The 19,785-nt window shown below is 36.3% G+C and overlaps 2 protein-coding genes across 3 annotated transcripts; both read right to left on the bottom strand.

Moving 5' to 3' along the window:
* Nucleotides 1-2,580: 2,580 nt before the first annotated feature.
* LOC136221856 (uncharacterized) lies at nucleotides 2,581-10,213 on the bottom strand. The gene is made up of 5 exons (XM_066009310.1): nucleotides 9,807-10,213; nucleotides 9,587-9,722; nucleotides 7,214-7,281; nucleotides 5,844-5,930; nucleotides 2,581-2,972 (listed from the first exon to the last, which is right to left on the bottom strand). Exons 1-5 carry the CDS (start codon nucleotides 10,176-10,178, stop codon nucleotides 2,892-2,894), a joined length of 744 nt encoding a protein of 247 aa, XP_065865382.1. The 5' UTR covers nucleotides 10,179-10,213; the 3' UTR covers nucleotides 2,581-2,891.
* A 3,495-nt stretch (nucleotides 10,214-13,708) lies between these two features.
* Nucleotides 13,709-18,980, bottom strand: LOC136222412 (serine/threonine-protein kinase D6PK-like). 2 transcript variants are annotated; one of them, XM_066010147.1, is made up of 3 exons: nucleotides 18,677-18,980; nucleotides 14,833-16,672; nucleotides 13,709-14,737 (listed from the first exon to the last, which is right to left on the bottom strand). In XM_066010147.1, exons 2-3 carry the CDS (start codon nucleotides 16,485-16,487, stop codon nucleotides 13,879-13,881), a joined length of 2,514 nt encoding a protein of 837 aa, XP_065866219.1. In that variant the 5' UTR covers nucleotides 16,488-16,672; nucleotides 18,677-18,980; the 3' UTR covers nucleotides 13,709-13,878. The 2 variants fall into 2 exon arrangements, with proteins under 2 accessions (XP_065866219.1, XP_065866220.1); XM_066010148.1 differs by having other exon boundaries at nucleotides 14,833-16,563.
* Nucleotides 18,981-19,785: the final 805 nt, after the last annotated feature.

The raw sequence follows: 19,785 nt of genomic DNA, 5'->3' as shown, positions 1-19,785 counted from the left end.
ACAATATCATCTGCAAACAGCATGCACCATGGTATACCATCTTGAAGTGAACTTGTTAGTTCATCCATAACGATGGCAAAAAGAAATGGGCTTAGTGCGGAACCTTGATGCACTCCAATCGTAATAGGAAACTCTTCAGTCTTCCCAACACTAGTACGTACACTCGTGCATACTCCCTCATACATGTCCTTTATGATGTCAATATATTTCCGCGAAATGCCTTTCCTTGTCAAGACCCACCAAAGTACTTCCATTGGTACCTTATCATATGCTTTCTCCAAGTCAATGAAAACCATATGCAAGTCTTTCTTCTTATTTCGATAGTGCTCCATTAATTGTCTCATTAGATGGATGGCTTCCATAGTTGATCTTCCCGGCATAAAGCCAAACTGGTTTTCCGAGATCTTCACCGTCCTCCTTAGCCTTTGTTCAATCACTCGCTCCCAAAGTTTCATAGTGTGACTCATTAATTTGATTCCCCGATAGTTGGCACAATCTTGGACATCGCCTTTGTTCTTATACAAAGGGATTAAGGTACTTTTCCTCCATTCTGATGGCATCTTATTGTTTCTCCAAATTTTGTTGAAGAACGTCGTCAACCATTCGATTCCTCTTTCTCCCAAACATCTCCAAATCTCAATAGGGATGCCATCAGGTCCTACTGCTTTCTTCAACTTCATCTTACTTAATGTCATTTTGACTTCACCCTTTTGAATTCTCCGCAGGCATTCATGATTTATCATATCGTGATGGATACTTATATCTCCAACATCTTGTTGGCGATCTCCATTAAATAAGTCATCAAAATAGGACCTCCATCGTTCCTTGATATCCTTATCTCCAACTAGGACTTTCTGGTCCACATCCTTCACACATTTAACTTTTCCGAGATCTCGCGTCTTCCTATCTCTCATCCGAGCAATTCTATATATGTCTCTTTCCCCTTCTTTCGTATCCAATCTTGTATACAGATCCCGATTCACCTTTGCTCTAGCATCTCGTATGACCTTCTTTACTTCCCTTTTAGCCTCTTTGTATTTTTCGTAGTTCTCGTCACTCCTACATTTCCCCAATAGTTTATAGGATTCTCTCTTACTCTTTACTGCTTGTCGTACTTCTTCTGTCCACCAAGATGTGTCCTTACCCGGTGGCATGCTACCTTTAGATTCCCCTAGAACTTCCTTCGCTACTTCCCTTATACTATGCTCCATCTTATTCCATATCGAATCTATATCTGAATCCATATTGCAAGTCCAAATATCTTTTTTGGTCATCTCATCCACAAATTTTTGTTGATTCTCCCCTTGCAATTTCCACCACTTAATCTTAGTCTCTACTTGAGGTGTTTGTTTTCTTATACATTTCCTACTTCGAAAATCTAGCACCACTACTCTATGTTGGGTTGTCGTACTCTCACCAGGGATCACCTTACAATCAATATAACTCTTTCTCCAAGCACTCCTTACTAAGAAGAAGTCAATTTGGCTCGCATTACCGCCACTCCGATAAGTCACTAAGTGGGATGTTCTCTTCATAAACCATGTGTTCATGATACTCAAGTCATAGGCTGATGCGAATTCCAAAATATCATTTCCTGCTTCATTCTTATCTCCAAAGCCATACCCTCCATGAACACTCTCAAACCCATCTCGCCTAGAACCCACGTGTCCATTGAGATCACCCCCTAGTACCATTTTTTCATCCCTAGGAACCTGTTGCACCACTTCCTCTAAGTCATCCCAAAAAGCTTGTCTTATAGACACATCTAATCCTATTTGTGGCGCATATGCACTAATGACATTCACAACCTCATCCCCTATCACTAGCTTAACACTCATAATTCTATCGCTCTTCCTAGACACCGCTACTACCTCATCAATATACTCCCTATCAATAAGAATACCTACTCCATTTCTACCCTTATCCTTTCCTGAGTACCAAAGCTTATAACCCCAAGGAGCTATCTCTCTAGCCTTGGCTCCAACCCACTTGGTTTCTTGTAGGCATAATATATTTATTCTCCTCCTCTTCATAACATCTACAATTTCAGCTAATCTTCCTGTCAAAGAACCTATGTTCCATGTCCCAAAGCGTAACCTACTACCCTTACCCCTACCCCTACCATTACCGTGGACTAGCTTATTTACCCGCAACCCTTGCATATTTGACACCACCCCCGGGTCCTGGGGTGGCGCGCCGCTTCGGGGCGACGACCTAGCAACCCTTGCACATTTATCACTACACCCGGGTCTAGGAAGTGCAGCGCGTCGCTGAGTAGGGAACGCCCCAACGGTATTTATATTATGGTTCATGTCATAAGATGTGGCTAAGTTTTACGCTGGCCGCCACAAACCTACCGCAACCCTCCTCCTTTGTCCGGGCTTGGGACCGGCTGTAAAGGCCACCAAGTGACCCTCACAGGCGGAGTTATGAAAAACAAATACAATTTAGTTTTTTTCACAAAAATAACTGGTTGTCACATTTCGTTTCGGTCAGAGATCTAAGTTAACTCAGTCTGACGTGTCACCCATGTAATTATTTCGATGTCTTTTAATCACTGAGTTCGATAGAATGACCTAATTGAGACAAAACTCAAAATTAAGTGATTTTATTGAGACAAATTGAAATTGAGTGACTATTTTGAGACAACCATGTAAGTTTAGTGACTAATTATGTATTTACCCTAAACATTGGTAATGAGACTATCAAACATCTTCAACAAAACGGGCTGCGGCGGCTGTAACCATAACGGTTCTAAGGTAGGGAAATTCCTTGTCATGTAAGTTTCGACCCGCACGAAACGCGTAACGATCTGGGCAGTGTATTATGCAATGCAATCTGTTTATATCATTTACACAAAATGTGAAAAAGAAAAGGCAGAATGCAGGAAGTTATGAACTTTGAATGTAACTGTTCTCTGCTGCAATGCTGTCCAATAATGATGCACAAGCATCTTCAAGTATATCCAGAACCTGTGATAAAGATAATTTATAATATGATTAATTATCATAGTTATTAAACCCGAAAGGCGAACTAAGGCGTGAGGGAACGAACGCCCGAGTAACGCAAAGCGCACTAAAATAATAAAAATGCATGGATAAAGTGTAAAAATACCTCTAACGTTTATAGTCAGAAGTGGTTTTACTCCTAAAGTTGCAGTTAAGAGCAATTTTGCCCTTAACATTGTCAATTTGAGAAATGATTCATTAAATTGTATACTCGGTCATGAAGCCTGTCATCTACACTTACACTTGACATGTGCGTCATATTATCACTCATTAGTAACAGATCATAAACATATGATTAGACTTGAAATTTTTTTTTAAGTCTTAGTACGATTTGGACAAAAAATTTCAAAATATTTCACCGAATTTATAAATATTAAGGTAATTAATTTATTAGTCCCTATATTTTGACAAAACACACTGTTTAGTCCCTGTATTTTAAAAAACACACGATAAAGTCTCTAACGTTTTTCTCGGTGAACTGTTTAGCCCCTGCCGTTAGACTCTCATGAAGATTCTATTAGTCAATTTGGATTTACGTTCTTCTTTTTCTTTATTTTCCTTTTCTTTAAACTCTAATGCATCTGAAATCAACTTTGAGTGTTCTTCTTCTTGATTTTCTTCTTAATCGTTCAAATTCGTAAGCATTGGTTGTGTTCTTTTTCTTGTTCTCCATACAAATAGCTTCTTCTCCTAAATTGGATTTCCTCTTCTGAAGTTTGAAGGTAAATAGTAAAGGGTAATTTAGTCATTTCCGAAGTCATAAACGGTAAAAAATCTAACAAAAGGACAGAAGGACTAAACAGTTCACTGAGAAAAAGTTTAGGGACCTTACCATGTGTTTTTGAAAATACAAGGACTAAACAGTGTGTTTTGTCAAAATTAATTAACCTAAATATTAAAATCCAATTCTATTATTAAATAACAGAAAATATGAAATCTTTTTTTTAACTAACCGATATGTAACTGGTGCAGCAGAATAAGTAGCAAAACATCATTATTTACAATGATATCTGAAATTAACCAAACTTATCAACATTGGATAAAATTGCTCTTGACTGCCAACATTATACGTAAAAATTGCTCTTGATGTCAAAGTTAGGGATATTTTTACACCTTATCCCATATTGAATCATGAAAATATTTTTAATTATACATATTACCCTCAACTTAGGTTTTACTTTATTTATGGACTTTTACCTTTAAAACTAGACATATAAGTCCCTAAATTTTACCATTTATTTAGTGGGAATGGAACCTAGATCTCTTCCTACAAACTAAGTCTGCAGTGCCAACTGAGCTACAACCCCGTAGGTAATCTTTTTCCTTTACTAACATAAAAGTTTCTTAACCTTTGACCTTTCAAATAGTAAATAACTCTTCATCGTAAAGTTGATGAAATGATATCTTAAAGCAACTTTAATTCTTGAACTTTTGAGTTTTGAGGTTGTTTGGTGTTGTTTGGTTAGGAGGGATATAAAATGGATGTTTAGAGAGAGAATGGTCCGAAAATGGTGATTTGGAAAATCGAATGGTGGTTAGTGTGGTTTTAAAACAACCTTAATTCTTGGACTTTTCCATTTTGAGATCGGCATTGATCATTTGAGGTTGTTTACTTTTAAAAGGGACTTTTATGTTAGTAAAGGATAAAGTTCATGGATTTTATGTCCGGTTTTGAAGGGAAATGGGCATAAAGAAAGTACGACCTAAGTTGAGGGACGATAGATGTAATTTACCGAATAATACCCCTGTTCTAAAGTTTCAACCTTAAGTTGACTAATAGCTACTTCATATCAAAAGTCTCAAAATTCATCAATCACTCTCGTCATTGTCTTTCTCTTTCTTCTTTTTACGTTACCTCGTTTTTTCTCTCTTTTTCCTGATGTGGTGTTTACGTTTCTCCAAGTCCGTCGTCTTCTTTTCTTTTTTGTTTATTTTAAACCCTAAACATGTCTAATCCAAATGTAAAGATTAAACATGAATCTAACTCATAAAATCCCTAAAAAAACGTGACAAATAGACGCGCCTTTTTAACTATGGTTAGGCGCGCCTTGGTGGTCGCCTGAGTGACAACGCCCACCTTTCGTTTGCTAAGGTGCTCCGCCTAGTGCATTGTGCGCTTGGTGCCTTAGGTGTGTCTTTAATGACTACGTAAAATATACATTCTTCTTTTGAAGGTAAGCGAACATAAAGAAAGTACGACCTAAGTTGAGAGACAATGAATGTAATTTACCGAATAAACCCCATATTCTAAAGTTTCAAGTGTTCAACGAAATAGTAAATCCTAAGTTTACTAATCGCTACTTCTCATCAAAATCTCCAAATTCATCAATCACTCTCTCTACTTCTTTAACCCGTTGTGGTGTCTACGTTTCTCCAAGTCCGTCTCTTTTTTTTTTCTTTTTTTTGGACCCGAGATGTGTCTAATCCAACTGTAAAGATTAAACACATATCTAACTCTCATAAAATCCTAAAAAAAAAAAAACCAATCTAACAAATAGACACGCCTGTTATAACCACGACTAGGCGCACATTTATACGCCTTAAGCTTTAGGTGCGCTTTTAACAACTATGAACAGCATGAATTCTTCTTTTTCATTTAAACTTGAATGTACATAAGGGCGGCCCGGTACACTACGCGTCCCTGCTAAGCGAGGGTTCGGGGAGGGGTCCCACCACAAAGGTATATTGGGGGCAAGCCTTCCCTTGCTAATTTTTTTTGTAAGAGACCGCTGCTAAAACTCGAACTCATAACTTCTCGATCATACGACGATAACGTATTACCGTTGTGTTAAGGCTCGCCCTCTAAACTTGAATGCACATAAAAAGAAAAATTACCTTCTCAAAACCCTGAGATCCACCGTAGTAAGGATCTGGGACTTCAGTCTCATCATGTTTCTTGCAATAAGAACACATTAGTTTAACCTGCATAAATAACACATATATTAGAATAAGGCTGTAAAATTCTGGCACGACAACACGATTTACGGACATAATTCGCCTGACACCATCCGTTTAACACTATGAAGCACGGACTCTTCCCCGGGGTCTAGGGATGGCAACGGGTAGGGTACCCGCGGGTAGTGCCAATCCCAAACCTTTACCCTTTTATTTTTTAATTACCCGTACCCGTCCCATTACCCTAACGGGTATACTTTTTGCAGCCCATACCCGTCCCATTTAATTCACGGGTACCCTTACCCGTTAAGAATCAATAAATAAAACAAAAAAATATTACAAATTTAACAAAGTACAAATTTAATAAATCATAGATCTAAAGATTGAATAAATTAAACCTTAATAAATAAGAATAAAGTAACTTAGTTCTATCATTTAACGGTTGAACAATAAAAGGTTGGGGTACAAATCTCACATTTTACATACAAGAAACAATAATATTTTTTCATATATAAAAGATTTATAACGGGTAACGGGTACCGGGTACCCTGGGGGGTATTCCCATACCCGTCCCATTACCCTAACGGGTAATGATTTTGATCCCATACCCTTTTATACAGGGTACGGGTAGTCCCATTAGGGTCGGGTAGTGCCGGGTACCCGCGGATACAGTACCCGTTGCCATCCCTACCGGGGTCGCCATGGCCGTGTCGGACTCGCCGGACTCGGGGACTCGCCGGGGACACGGCGGGACTCGGCGGTGACATGGGACACGGATGGGACACGGTAGGGACTCGGGGGGACACGGCGGGGACTCAGCTAATGGTGAAAATATGTAAAATTTAGGGTTTTTTTAAAATCTTTTAAAACCTATGGTTCAATTACAAATTTGACAAAAAAAAACCTAAACTACATCTAATTCTCACCTGTATATCGCGATTATAAACGCTTAGAGCTTATTTCTTTTCCTTCTTCGATTTGTTTTGTGATTTAGCAATTTTTTTTTATATATTTTATATCTAATATATATAAATAATTATATAGAATTTGCCGTGTCCCGCCACACCCGTGTCTCATATTTTCTAAAAATGTCGTTTGCCATGTCCGCATCCGTGTCCGCACTCGAGTCGGTGCTTCATAGGTTTAACACAATCATCAATTTTTTATGCATTTATATCATATATAATTATGAGGAATATATAATCATATAACACCATTACGACACGACAACCCATTTTGACGTTGCTGCGTTAGATTCAACCCGGAAAAGAAACCACTAAATTCACACTATTGATTCTTAATATTCCTACCTTCTTGTGTGCATCTTCAGGCAGTTCTTCTCTAAATTTCCACCTGTTAAAGGCCTCCAGTATATCCTCTGCATACAACATTAACATTCACATATAAATTAACACCATTGCAACAGAATAGAATTAACATAAGTTCTTATGTGGGGGTGAGGTCGGTTCGGTTCACTCCAGAGTTTAGAAAATTTCCGGAACTGTATTAGAGTGGGGATTTTACAAATTGAGTAAAGGGCGGCCCGGTGCACTACGCGTCCCCGCTACGGGGAGGGGTCCCATCACAAGGGTGTACTGGGACAAGCCTTCCCCTGTCAATTTATTTGGCAAGAGGCCGCTCCTAAGACTCGAACCCGTGACTTTTTTACAAATTGAGTAAAAAAAAAAAAGGCGGCCCGGTCGCACTACGCATCCCCGCTGAGCGAGGGTCCGGGGAGGGGTCCCACTACAAGGGTGTACTAGGGGCAAGCCTTCCCCTGCCAATTTATTTGGCAAGAGGCCGCTCCTAAGACTCGAACCCGTGACCTCTTGGTCACACGACAACAAAAAAAAAATAAAATCCATTAGCAAACATCTCACCCGCAGTTTGATGGGTCTTCTTGCATACACACTAATTTTCATCTAAATTGGACTAAATATCATTGCTATACATCAGGGCCACGTCGCAAAATAATAGGTCAGGAGCTAAACACAAATATTCTTTATCGGTCGGAGGCCAAATGATACTTTCAGGCATATAAAAATACATACAAAAGGTTCGGTTCTTTCGGACCTATAGATTTCATTTTGGTTCTTGTCTGGAGATTAACAAACTTCCAGAGTTGTAACCAATGGAAGTTAACGGGACAATTTGGCAGCACGTGATTGGAACTTCAAAACGCTACAATTAATCCCCTACTATCGCACGCTGCCACATGGAATTTGAGAGGTTATTTGTTCCAAATAAACAAGTTGAGAGAGTTAGTTGTAACGTTTTGAAGTTCAGGGGTTAGTTAAAGATTTATGACAACTTAGAGGGTTGGAGATGTATTAGGCCAAAAAACAACGCTTCAATCTAAATTATATATCTTTTGGTATTTGGTATGGTTCAAGAATCTCTATCATCCGTACTTAGTCCTAGTCTAAGCATATGGTAGAATTCAGTTTGATCCTAAAGAAAAAGTTGACAATTCAATCTAATTTTAGATCTTTTTATTTAACTTGACAATCCGGTTCAAGAATCTCCGAAATTTGTGTCAACTCTAATCTTAAGCATAGGTAACCACAGTAATGTTCCCTTAATGATCAAATTAGATCTAGGATTATTAAATCTAAGCCTTAGGATGATTTGAATCTCTACCCTAGGATTCTAATAAGTCTAAATCTAACGGTGAATGACCAAATACTATATGATCATTAAGGTCCATGTGATCAAAACCGTAGCTAACCAATACAACTAATTAAAAATGCCATCATCAAGGAGTTACATGGTTAAATGTACAGTTGGTTATTGAACTTTTATGGTGTTTTAAAATCATTCAAACTTAGAATTTTATCCTAATAAATTCACTCTGTGGACTTGAAGAGTAAAAAGACACAAACATAGTTAGAGTTCTTATATTAAGCACCGGGTCTTTCATGTCACTCGGACTTGTACCTGAACCGGTGGCCCACTTTTTCTAAATAATGGGGAAGAGGACCGAAACATGCCACTGAAAGACTCTACTGAGACAAAGATGGGCTGTCAAGAACGTAGAGGACCCCGAATTCACATTTGGATGTGTATTGTGACCCTACATAATAATTAAAATAGTAGGACCTCTTGTAATATACGTGGGTCCATATTACACGTGTCAAAATATGTATGGAAGTCCTCCATTTGACATGGAGAACCGGATGCTTCTAATAATTTGCCACATAGTTAACTTTCCGCACTGAACAAAACAACACGTGGTTGCCACCTAGCTGGCTAATACGTGTCATTTCAGCTAGCTAGGTGGCAACCACATATCATGTAGGTGGCAACCACATGTCGTGTCATTTGTTTTAGGTGAAAGTTGACTATAAAAAACACGAGATATGTTATGCCGTGTTTGTTTGGAAGATAGAAGAGTAAGATAGATGAGGCATAAGCTCTTATCCCTCAAATCCTATACCTAAAAGGGGTGGTATAAAGAGGTGAGATAAGCTCAAACGATTTTAATAGAATGGAAAAGTCCATCTTATCCCTCAAATTAATGTTATGTAGTTTAAATAAGGTTAAAACAGTAAAATGTATTGTTTTATCCTATCCCTGTACCACATACCACACGTAGCAAAGATTGAATAATAATTATCGATTATCATATTTTTATCTCTATCCCAATAAAATACCAAACCCCCGCAAAAGTCATGGTTACTCACCTCTATTTTGCTTGTCCATAGCAAGAATAAAATCAAAATCCCTAAAATCAGAAGCTCGTATCGGCCTAGATATGGATGTAATCTCAATCCCACGCTTCTTCGAGGCAGCTCTCATTCTCGAGTCTGCTGGATTTCCCTTTCATAATCATAATCAACAAAAAAAAACAAAATCAATCACAATCATTCAAAAACAATCAAATGCACAAAATGAATTTCATACCTCATGGTAATTAATGGTGCCAGCAGAATCAATTTTGAATTTCGAATCGAGACCTCTCTTCTTTACAATGTCTGTAAAAACACCCTCAGCAGCAGGACTTCTACAAATGTTACCTAAACACACAAAAAGAACGGAGAATGGCTTGCTCTCGGACGTTGAAGACGCCATTGCTGATGCTCTGAGCACCAGAGACTGAAAACTGGTTTGGGGTTTGGAATTGGGGAAAGTGAAGTTTTTGACAAGTGGTGGGTAGGTTTGAAATTGAATTGGGGGTTTTAGAAATTGAAAATTTATGGAAGTTTTGTGGTAAGATTGTAAATTTATATATGGGTTAGCACTATACAATGAAGATATTGATGATGCCTTCATCATCTCTCCCGTGAATTTGGAAGTGATGTGATAATAAAATTAAATATAATACTGAGAATTTGGTCTGAAATTATGAGGATTTTATCTGTCTATGGGTAAATTACACCCATGGCCAATGAACTTTACATATTTTTAATATTGTGGCCACTGAACTTCAATTCTTAATGATATGGTCACTGAACTTTATATTTTTTTAACATTGGTGTCCATTCAACTTTGACTAACTCCTCAAAATGACCGTTAACAACATCAAAGTGAAAATATTCAAAAATTAAAGTTGTTCAGAATGATATTTACCATGAAACCATATTTTTTATTTTTCAAAATCACATTTTTTGGAGCTTTGTCTCTTTAAAAATTCACTCTTATTCATAACCAAACAACATCTGAATAACCTCAAAACAAAAAATTTCAAGAATTAAAGTTTATTGTAATATCATTAACTTTTCGAATTTTTTATTTTGAGGCTGTCAACAGTCGTTTTGAGGTTTTGAATGGCTACCGATGTTAAAAAGTGTAAATCATATCGTTAAGAATTGAAGTTCAGTGGCTATAATATTAAAATGGATAAAGTTTAGTGACCATGAGTGTAATTTATCTCTGATTGGAAATAGAATAGGGTTGATATTGGATAGGGTAGTGTGTGGGTTGGGTGGAGTTGGGGTGAGATCGGTTCGGTCCAAATCGGGATTTGAAAATCTCCCGAACATACTTAATGAGAGAACATACTTACTGAGAGTAAACGGTATAATTCGGTTTGGTCCTAACAGTTCTATCCGTTTCTGAATGTTTTTATTCAGACATTCTGTATGGTTCAAGAATCTCTAATAGTGAGAATTTGAAAATCTTGAGAATTATACGTAATGTAAATCAACGTTACAGTTCGATTCGGTTTTATAAAAAAAGTCAAGGGTTCAATTTGTTTCTGGATTTTTTTTCATTTCAATATTTTCAAAATTCATACTCAGTCTTAGGGTGGTTTATGGATAGGATTGGAATTTCTTGCTCTCGCAAGCATTTACCCGATAGGAATAGGAATAAGAAATCCTCGGAGAATTTTTATTTTTGAAGTTGGACAAGAACAAGAAATGTCCTCCTACACCGTGAGAATCTATATTTGTATGAAAATAAAACACTCGTAATTATTAATAAGATTATATATATTAATATTAATTTTTATCTATAATAAATTTAATTACAATATTAATTAAAAAATTAAAATATATTATTTATAAATAATTCAATTAAAATATATTATTTATAAATAATTCAATTAAAATATATTATTTATAAATAATTCAATGTTAAATTATTATAATTATTTTTTACCAATTTAATTATTATTAATTCAATGTATAAGTTTAATTTCATTAACATTTAAAACAAAAACTAGCAAAAAACCCCCCAAACTCCCACGGAGAGTCCATGCGAAAATTCTCTCTAATTCATATATGGATAGGATGGCAACGGGTAGGATATCCGCGGGTAATGTCAATCCCAAATTCTTACCCGTTTATTTTTTAATTACCTGTACTCTTCCAATTACCCTAACGGGTATATGTTTTGCATTCCATACCCGTCTCATTTAATTCACAAATATCCACGGATACCCTTACCCGTTAAGAATCAATAAATAAAACAAAAAATATTACAAAATTTAAAAAAGTATAAATTTAATAAACCATCCATCTAAAAATTGAACCATAATCAATAAAAATAAAATAGTTTAGTGGTATCACTTAATGGTCGAAGAACAAAAGGTTGGTGTTCAAATCTCACATCTTACATCTAAACCACAATAGTTTTTTAATATATAAAAATGTTATGACGGATACCGGGTACCCTGGGGGGTCTTCACATACATGTCCCATCATGGTTTTGATCTCATACTCGTCTCATACCCTTTTATACAGGGTACGAGTAGTCTCATTAGAATCGGGTAGTGCCGGGTACTCGCAGGTAGAGTACCCGTTGCCATCCCTATATATTCACAGGAACGGAGATTCTCCCCATACATCTATTCCTGACTCTAACTATGAGTAAGGCCATCTCCAACCCATTACGCTATCTCCATCTCCATTTTCTATTTTTTGAACATCAAATCTTATTTTTTCTCCAACCCACTACACCATTTATTACACTAAAAATAATACTCTCCATTTTATTCCATTTTACGTAACACTTTTATTAATATTTTATTATTTTTTACATATATTATTATTATCATCAATAATCTATAATAAAAAAATTAATTCGAAAATTAATTAAAAAATAAAAAAACAGTGCTATTTAATTTTAAATCATTAATAATATATTTAACTATGAAATATAAAAAGAAAAAAACATTTAAATAATATTTATTTAAATTAAATAATTTATAAAATATGATTTAAATTAAAATAATAAATAAATATATTTATATTAAAATATTGATTTCCATCAAAATAAATTTTGGTGGAAACCAAAATCAACCAAAATTGGTTGATTTTTTAATTCTATGCCATTTTGGTATAGAAATTTGGTTGGTGAGGGTTGGAGATGCTCTGAACTAATATGTAGAGAAACTTCAATGCTGAACAAAGTATGAAGTGAGAAGTGACAATTGGAATAATCGTATTATATCATCTATATATTAGATACAATTACATATAATATGAATGAAACAAAAATAATATCGTATCATATGGCATAAATCATGTTTTTCATGTCAAAAATTGCATTCTCTTACTTCCAAGTAGAGGTGACAATTTCTAACATGACTAGGGGTGTAAACAAACCGAGTCGAGCCGAACCCTAGGTAGGCTCGGCATTGGCTCGTTAATATCTCGAGCCGAGCTCTCTCAAACCGAGCTTTGATGAGCTTTGACCGATCGAGCCGAACTTTTATCGAGTTTCCAACGAGTTTTAACCAAATTCATCATACATGCATAGAATAAATAGCGTAGAAAACAAAAAAAGTCTTATAACATACTCCATATGAGTTTAAAATATTTATAAAGAAAAATAATTATGTTATTGTCGAGATTCCAGAATAGTATTTGTGGTCGGAAAACACAAACTCGGAAAAAACTTTCAAACAAAGAAATATATATTAAAGTTTGTAATGTATTTTGTGTCATTTTTTTTATGGGTTAAATCTTATTTGAGTTATGAATTGTGATGAAAACTAATAATAACCAATGATATATATATAATGAAATATAAATAGTAATTAAAAAAAATCGAATCTGCTCGCGAGCTTTCGAGCCGAACTTGAGGAAGCTCGGACTCAGCTCGTTAGTACTAGAGCCGATCCCAAACTTGAATCAAGCACTATCGAGCCGAGCTTTGATCGAGCTTTTACCGAACCGAACTCAAATAGTTTGCGAATTACCAAGGCTCGTTTACACCCCTAAACACGGCAACACAATTTACATAAACAATCCAACCAAAACAGTAAATTTATAGAAACAATCCAACTAAAATGACACAATTGACACTACTATCATTTTTCTAACATTTATATCATTTATAAATACATACGAGATAACACGAAACCCGTAAAGTATGCATATATCTTGTACTCATTTTAAGTTGCCCACCAATTTCCACAATTACATTTACACTATATTATATATTCTATAAATACATATATCAGTTACAACAAGGATGAGAAATCTCATTTTTGAAAAAGAAAAAATCAAAACATCTTCCTTTCCCACTCTTAAAACATCTCAAACTCTGTATACTCTTCTGTACCCTCGGATTCCTTACATTTCGTGGTATCTTTATTCTGCGAAAACGTGGCCGGTTTGCCATTTCCGGCATCCCAAAACTTTGGCATCTCCGGTGGCATCGCACACCGTATTAACGCCCAATTAAGGCCTTCAAAGAAAGCATGCTGTTTGATCTCTGCAGCCCCTTTTGTGGATCCTAACCGGTTTTCAGGTTCCTTGATCAATAAACCTCGAATCAAGTCCCGAGCATGAAAACTGACTATAGGGGTACTCGGAAACCTAAGGCTTCTCGAAACTACATTGGACAATGTTTCCTCGTTTCCTGACCCCTTAAAGGGTGTTCGTCCGTATAAAAGCTCGAATAGGAAGATGCCGAACGTCCACCAATCAACAGCGCTGCCATGACCCTCGCCTTTGATGATTTCGGGAGCAAGGTATTCATGAGTTCCGACAAAGGAGTTGGATCGGGCGTTAGTTGGCTCCACTACTAGCTGTGGCAATGGACTCACTTGAGCAGCTAGGTCGGATTTCAACTTCCGAGACTTGGAAGCTACAGATAGCAGTCGAGGAGTGAAACACGAAACTTGCCAAGATGGGTGGAGGCAGAAAGGGTCTATGCAGCTAGCTTCAGAGCACGGACTTGACATCTTTTTTGCAGGTTCTGTAACCGGAGAAGATGATTGAACTGTAATTGTATTACCAGCACACTTAAGTGACAAGTCAAAATCCGAGAGCATGATATGTCCATCTTCACGGACCAAAATGTTTTCGGGTTTCAAATCACGATAAACAACTCCAAGCATGTGCAAGTACTCCAATGCAAGGAGGATTTCCACTACGTAAAACCTGCACAAGTAATGATATCAATTAATTCAAAATAACACAAGGCAATTGTTAATTATAAACGATAAATCACAAAACCAGTTTCGTAGATATAAGACCTCGCCGCTTGTTCAGAGAAGCTCCGGCTAGGTTGCTTCTGCCGCAGCACGTGTAGATCTCCACCGGGACAATACTCCATAACCAAGCATGAGAATCTTTCAGATACAAAATGAGCATATAATGTGGGGAGAAAGGGATGATCCAGCATCTGAAGAATCTCTCTCTCGGTTTCGGCCCTAGACATCTTCTTCCTGCTTGCCAAAAACTCATTGTCCATCACTTTCAAAGCAAATAGACAACCGGTACTGGTTAGCTCAGCGAGATAAACGGACCCAATATCCCCACAGCCGAGCTTCTTAATTAGCCTGAAATGCTTCAAACCTAGGCTTCCATGCTGCCTCTGAACAAGACGAATGGCTTCCCACCTCGTGTCCCTAGACATATGAGGCCTATTCCCGCATCGACTAGACCCGCTTAGATTGCTTTCATCACTAATGCTTGTACTGCTACTATAATCACCAATGCTACCTTTCGAACTTTGGGAGAACTCACCCTTTTCTCTTGATATTGATCTTTCATCAATTTTTATCAGAATAGATTTAGTTCCCTTAGTGGAATTACTCGACCCGACTTTGCTTGAACTTGTGTCCTCATTGTTCGAGTTGCTAGCATTGGATGCCGGAGTTGCTTTCACCCTTTCTTCCTGCCCGGTCTCTCGAGCATAATCACAATTTCCTGAATTGCTTGTGCTAGGATCCACATCCGTATTGATCTTGCCACATTCCGGAGTGGAATGGCTTGAGACAGGAGACGAGTCCTGCTTTACTTTCTTCTTAATAAAGCTCTTATTCCTGAAGATTGGCTTCATAAATCGTGGAGTATTACAAGCGAGATTGTTCATCCGTCCACCAGTACTGCAATTATGAGGTAATGATGTTGTTTCTAATCGGTTTTCCTGTCCCTCTGGAATTGGAGGTTTGCCGGGAACTTCAAGAGTGGCTGACGTTTTCTCTTCAACCTCTGATAATGTCTCACTAGCTAGACAGGTTGACAAAGAATCTTTGGCCTTGAGCTTTTCAATTTTCGTTTTTCGCATTTCACTACTACACTCCATAAGAGATTGATCTTCTGAAGAATGAGCAATTTGACCAGATAACTCTGTCTTTTCCGTTAGTGAGGATTCGCACATAGTCTCCGTGGAACTTGATGCAACTCTTTCTGGTACAAGGGAAATTTCCACCAAATTACTGTTCCCTTGGGGGGCGCCAGATCCATTTGCCTCAACTACAACTGCTCTGTACAATCTTTTAACAGCTCCTGTTTCCAAGGCTGCCCCTGATGAACTTGGCGGTTTTGATAATCGCTTCATTGCAGCCATTTCCGATGCCTGAGAGATGCACAAACCCCTTAATGCTTGCTTCAAACTCACCGGCTCAGAAATTCCAATTCCTGACATTTGTGGTGAACCAACTCTGATTGGTCTTTTCATTGCTTTCTTTCGTAAACCATCTTTACTGCTTTCAGATAGACGAGTAACCTTAGAAGAAGTTCTCATTTCGATTGCTTCGAAAAGTCGATTGATGTCCTCCTCGATTGAATATTTATTTCCTGACTGTAGAACAAAATGCTTCCTACCTTTCTCATCCACTTTTGGATTCGACTCTAACTCTTCAAATGACTCAACAATTTCGGAGGTACTTGGCATGGAATCCATTAGATTTGACTCAAATGCTACAACGAACCTATATCTCCCCGCAATAACACATTAGCCAATTTCTGAAGAAGCATTCCTAAGGTAAACCAGCACAGAAATCAGAAAAAACACCACATATCCTTTAAGAATATCTTCAACCATACTGCTACTTTAGCCAATTGACCTATAAATGAAAGACTCAAATCCTGCATAATCAATATGTTTCGGATAAATACAAGGAAAGTGATATAAAGACGAAACAATTCATCCACAACGCAATAAAGATAAGCATAACAGTGTTCATCTGCATACAATTTCATATTGGATTTTTAAATTTGTTCCAAAGTTCAAATTGGACTTTGAATTCAAACACCATCAAGGGCACAACTGAAATTTATATTAAAGAATGTCTAGCTATGCACTATGCATCCTTTGGTCTCTTAGAATTCGGGTAAATTACATCGAAGGTTAATGAAGTTTGGAATTTGTTTCACAAAGGTCATAAATTCAATGAAGCCATTCAAGCCAATTTGTGCATAAAAACTCACTCAAATATTGATGTGACACAATAACACATTTGACTATATACAAACTAAGCGCCACGTCGGATAAGGATGTGAGTTTTTTTAATCTTTGTTTTTGGTGTGTGTGTGGCTTCAGATGTGCCACATGGCATGCACGTGGTTGCTACATTTCTGCCACATCACCATAGAGTCATACGTGTCCAACATGGGCTTAATTGATGGTATTATGGGCCACATCAACGTTTCAATGAGTTTTTGTACACAAATCAATCGGAATAACTTCATTGAAATCAGATATGAAGTTCAGTAATTTTCAATTTTATTGAAAGGACATGAAGTTCAATGAGATTTGTGAAACAGACCGAACTTCAGTGACAGTGCATTTTACCCCTTAGAATTCTCATGACTACTGATGCTGATGGCATAACCAATACATCAAGCATTTGGACAATGAGAAAACTACAAAAATTCATCCAGATAATATTTACAAGATGCCAATTAAAAGTCCTCTCCCTCTTTTAATTGGCCAAGATAAAGCACAAATGGTCAAATCATAAACAGGAACAATCCCCCAAGATCTCTGTGGACCTGTGGTTAAGAACTATATTGCACGGAACTCTTCTTTAATTAGTGTTTTTGTTACCGTTTCCTAGCAATAGAGTAGTGTTCACATGGATGCTGATTAAATCTAAACCTTAGGATGCTTTGAATCTCCACCTTAGGATTTTAATCGGCTTAGATCAAACGGTGAATGACCAAATTCATGTGGTCATCCGGGTCGATATCCGTTTCCATTTCACTTTTAGTTTCCGTGCAAGAGATTAAATTCCAAATTTAACCGGAAAGTGCAGTTTAGCCGTAACGTAAAAATGATGTAAATTTAACCATAACGTTTTCAAGTAAGATCAATTTTAGCCATACGTTATCGAAAATCTGAAAATACTGGTTTGCTGTTATTTAACTTATTTAAATGTCACTTCAAACCTTCCAAACATCAATTATGTCTAAGATATTTAGTGTGTTGCTAACACAATTACAAAAAAAATCTGTTAAAACACTAACAACTAAGGCCGCAATATATAAGTCAATCCTTTTTTCCTTTTTTGTCAAAATGTCTAAAATATCTATTGTTACTAATATAGTTACAAATAACCAACCAAAAATATACGAAAATGCTTCAATTTATCAACGAGCTTGTTTGGAAGGTCCCATACCAATTTAAATAACAGTCAATCTAGGCCTAAAATTGATCTTGAAAATATTATGGCTAAATCAGGACTTCCCTTAAGCCGTTAGAGTTAAATTTGGCTCAAATCCCTTCCGTCCAAGGAAAACAGCAACAATACAAAAAGGGCCGTTATTTTGAAAGCTCAAACCATCACAGTATGCCATAATATTAAAATCCAAACAAAATTGCTAAGAACATAGTTCGTTTAAGCTGATTTGCTTTATTAATCTCCAATAACTATATTTTTTTTTAAATCAGCAATTCAAAATTTGAATTTATGAACAAAATTAACTATAGCAATTCCAAAATACTGCACGCAAACCCTAAAATCAAACAAACACGAAATAGCATAATCATAAATATAAACAAAATCAAAATCAAAAAATCTAAAACAGAACAAAAAAAAACGTAAGAACACCTGAAAATCCAACTATTCAGAAAGAAAAACAAAGTTTTACCTGAATCCAGATGAATAACCCGAGAAGGAGTAGATAAGCAGCAGAGAAGGAAAGGAGCGGTGAAGAAGATAGAAAAATCAAAAAGCAAGGAAAGAGAGGAAAAAGGTTAGGGTTTAGGCACAGGAGAAAGAGGGGGAGAGAGTGAATGAAGAAAGAGAAGGGGAAAAAGGAAAGGTGGAAATGCAAATCACGAGAAGTGTCACTCAAAATCGTCTCTCTTCTTTCTTTCTTTCTTTCTTCTTTGTTGCTTTCTCGCACCGCTACTGTTTGTTTCTCTGTAATGGCGGAAAAATTAGGAAAACTATCTACTTCTGTATACTTTTTCTGATACTTAAAAAAATCTTTTTGTATTTTATGAAGAAAAGAAAATTACATTTTTAAGCCTTTGGTTTTATTGATTTTGTTGATTGAGCACTCATGTTTCAATTTGATACATTGATTCTTGATTAATTACGGGGAGAATGTGCAAAAATACCCTCAACATTTTACACCTAGGAGCAATTTTACCTCTAACATCTGAAATGGTATAATTTTACCTTTAACATTAGCAGTCAAGAGCAATTTTATCCTTAATGTTGACAAGTTGGATCAATTGAAAAAGTTATTTCTTAAATTGTCTTATCGATCATGAATATTGTCATCTACAAATTCACATCTACGTCATTTTAAAACTCATTTGTAACAAATCACAAACGTATGATTAAACGTGAAATTTTTCAATAGATTAAACGTGAAATTTTAAAACTCATTGCACCCTTGCCGAAAACTTTAACTGCTCCTGAACTTAAAAGTTCCAACTAACTTTCTATTTTTATCCAATTATATTCAATAATCCTTTTTTTCAATAGAATTGGTTGGATACAAAAAATGGAAAATAGCTTAAAGTTGTAAAAAACGTTAGGTGCTAGTCAGATGAACAAGGCTTTTAAAGATTAATCGGAGATTAGTTGAAGATTAATCGGAATTGTATTTTTGTACTTTTCATTTGTTAATCGATAAATTGTTATATAAATTCAATTAAAATATGTATTATAATATATAAAAATAATAATATTAAAATATTTAATGTTAAAAACACGTATATTTATAACATATATCATTAAAAATGT

This window comes from Euphorbia lathyris, chromosome 3 (assembly GCF_963576675.1).
Source record: "Euphorbia lathyris chromosome 3, ddEupLath1.1, whole genome shotgun sequence".
In the NCBI taxonomy this organism is placed as follows: Eukaryota; Viridiplantae; Streptophyta; class Magnoliopsida; order Malpighiales; family Euphorbiaceae; genus Euphorbia; species Euphorbia lathyris.
This window is presented reverse-complemented; position numbering and strand designations above follow the sequence as displayed.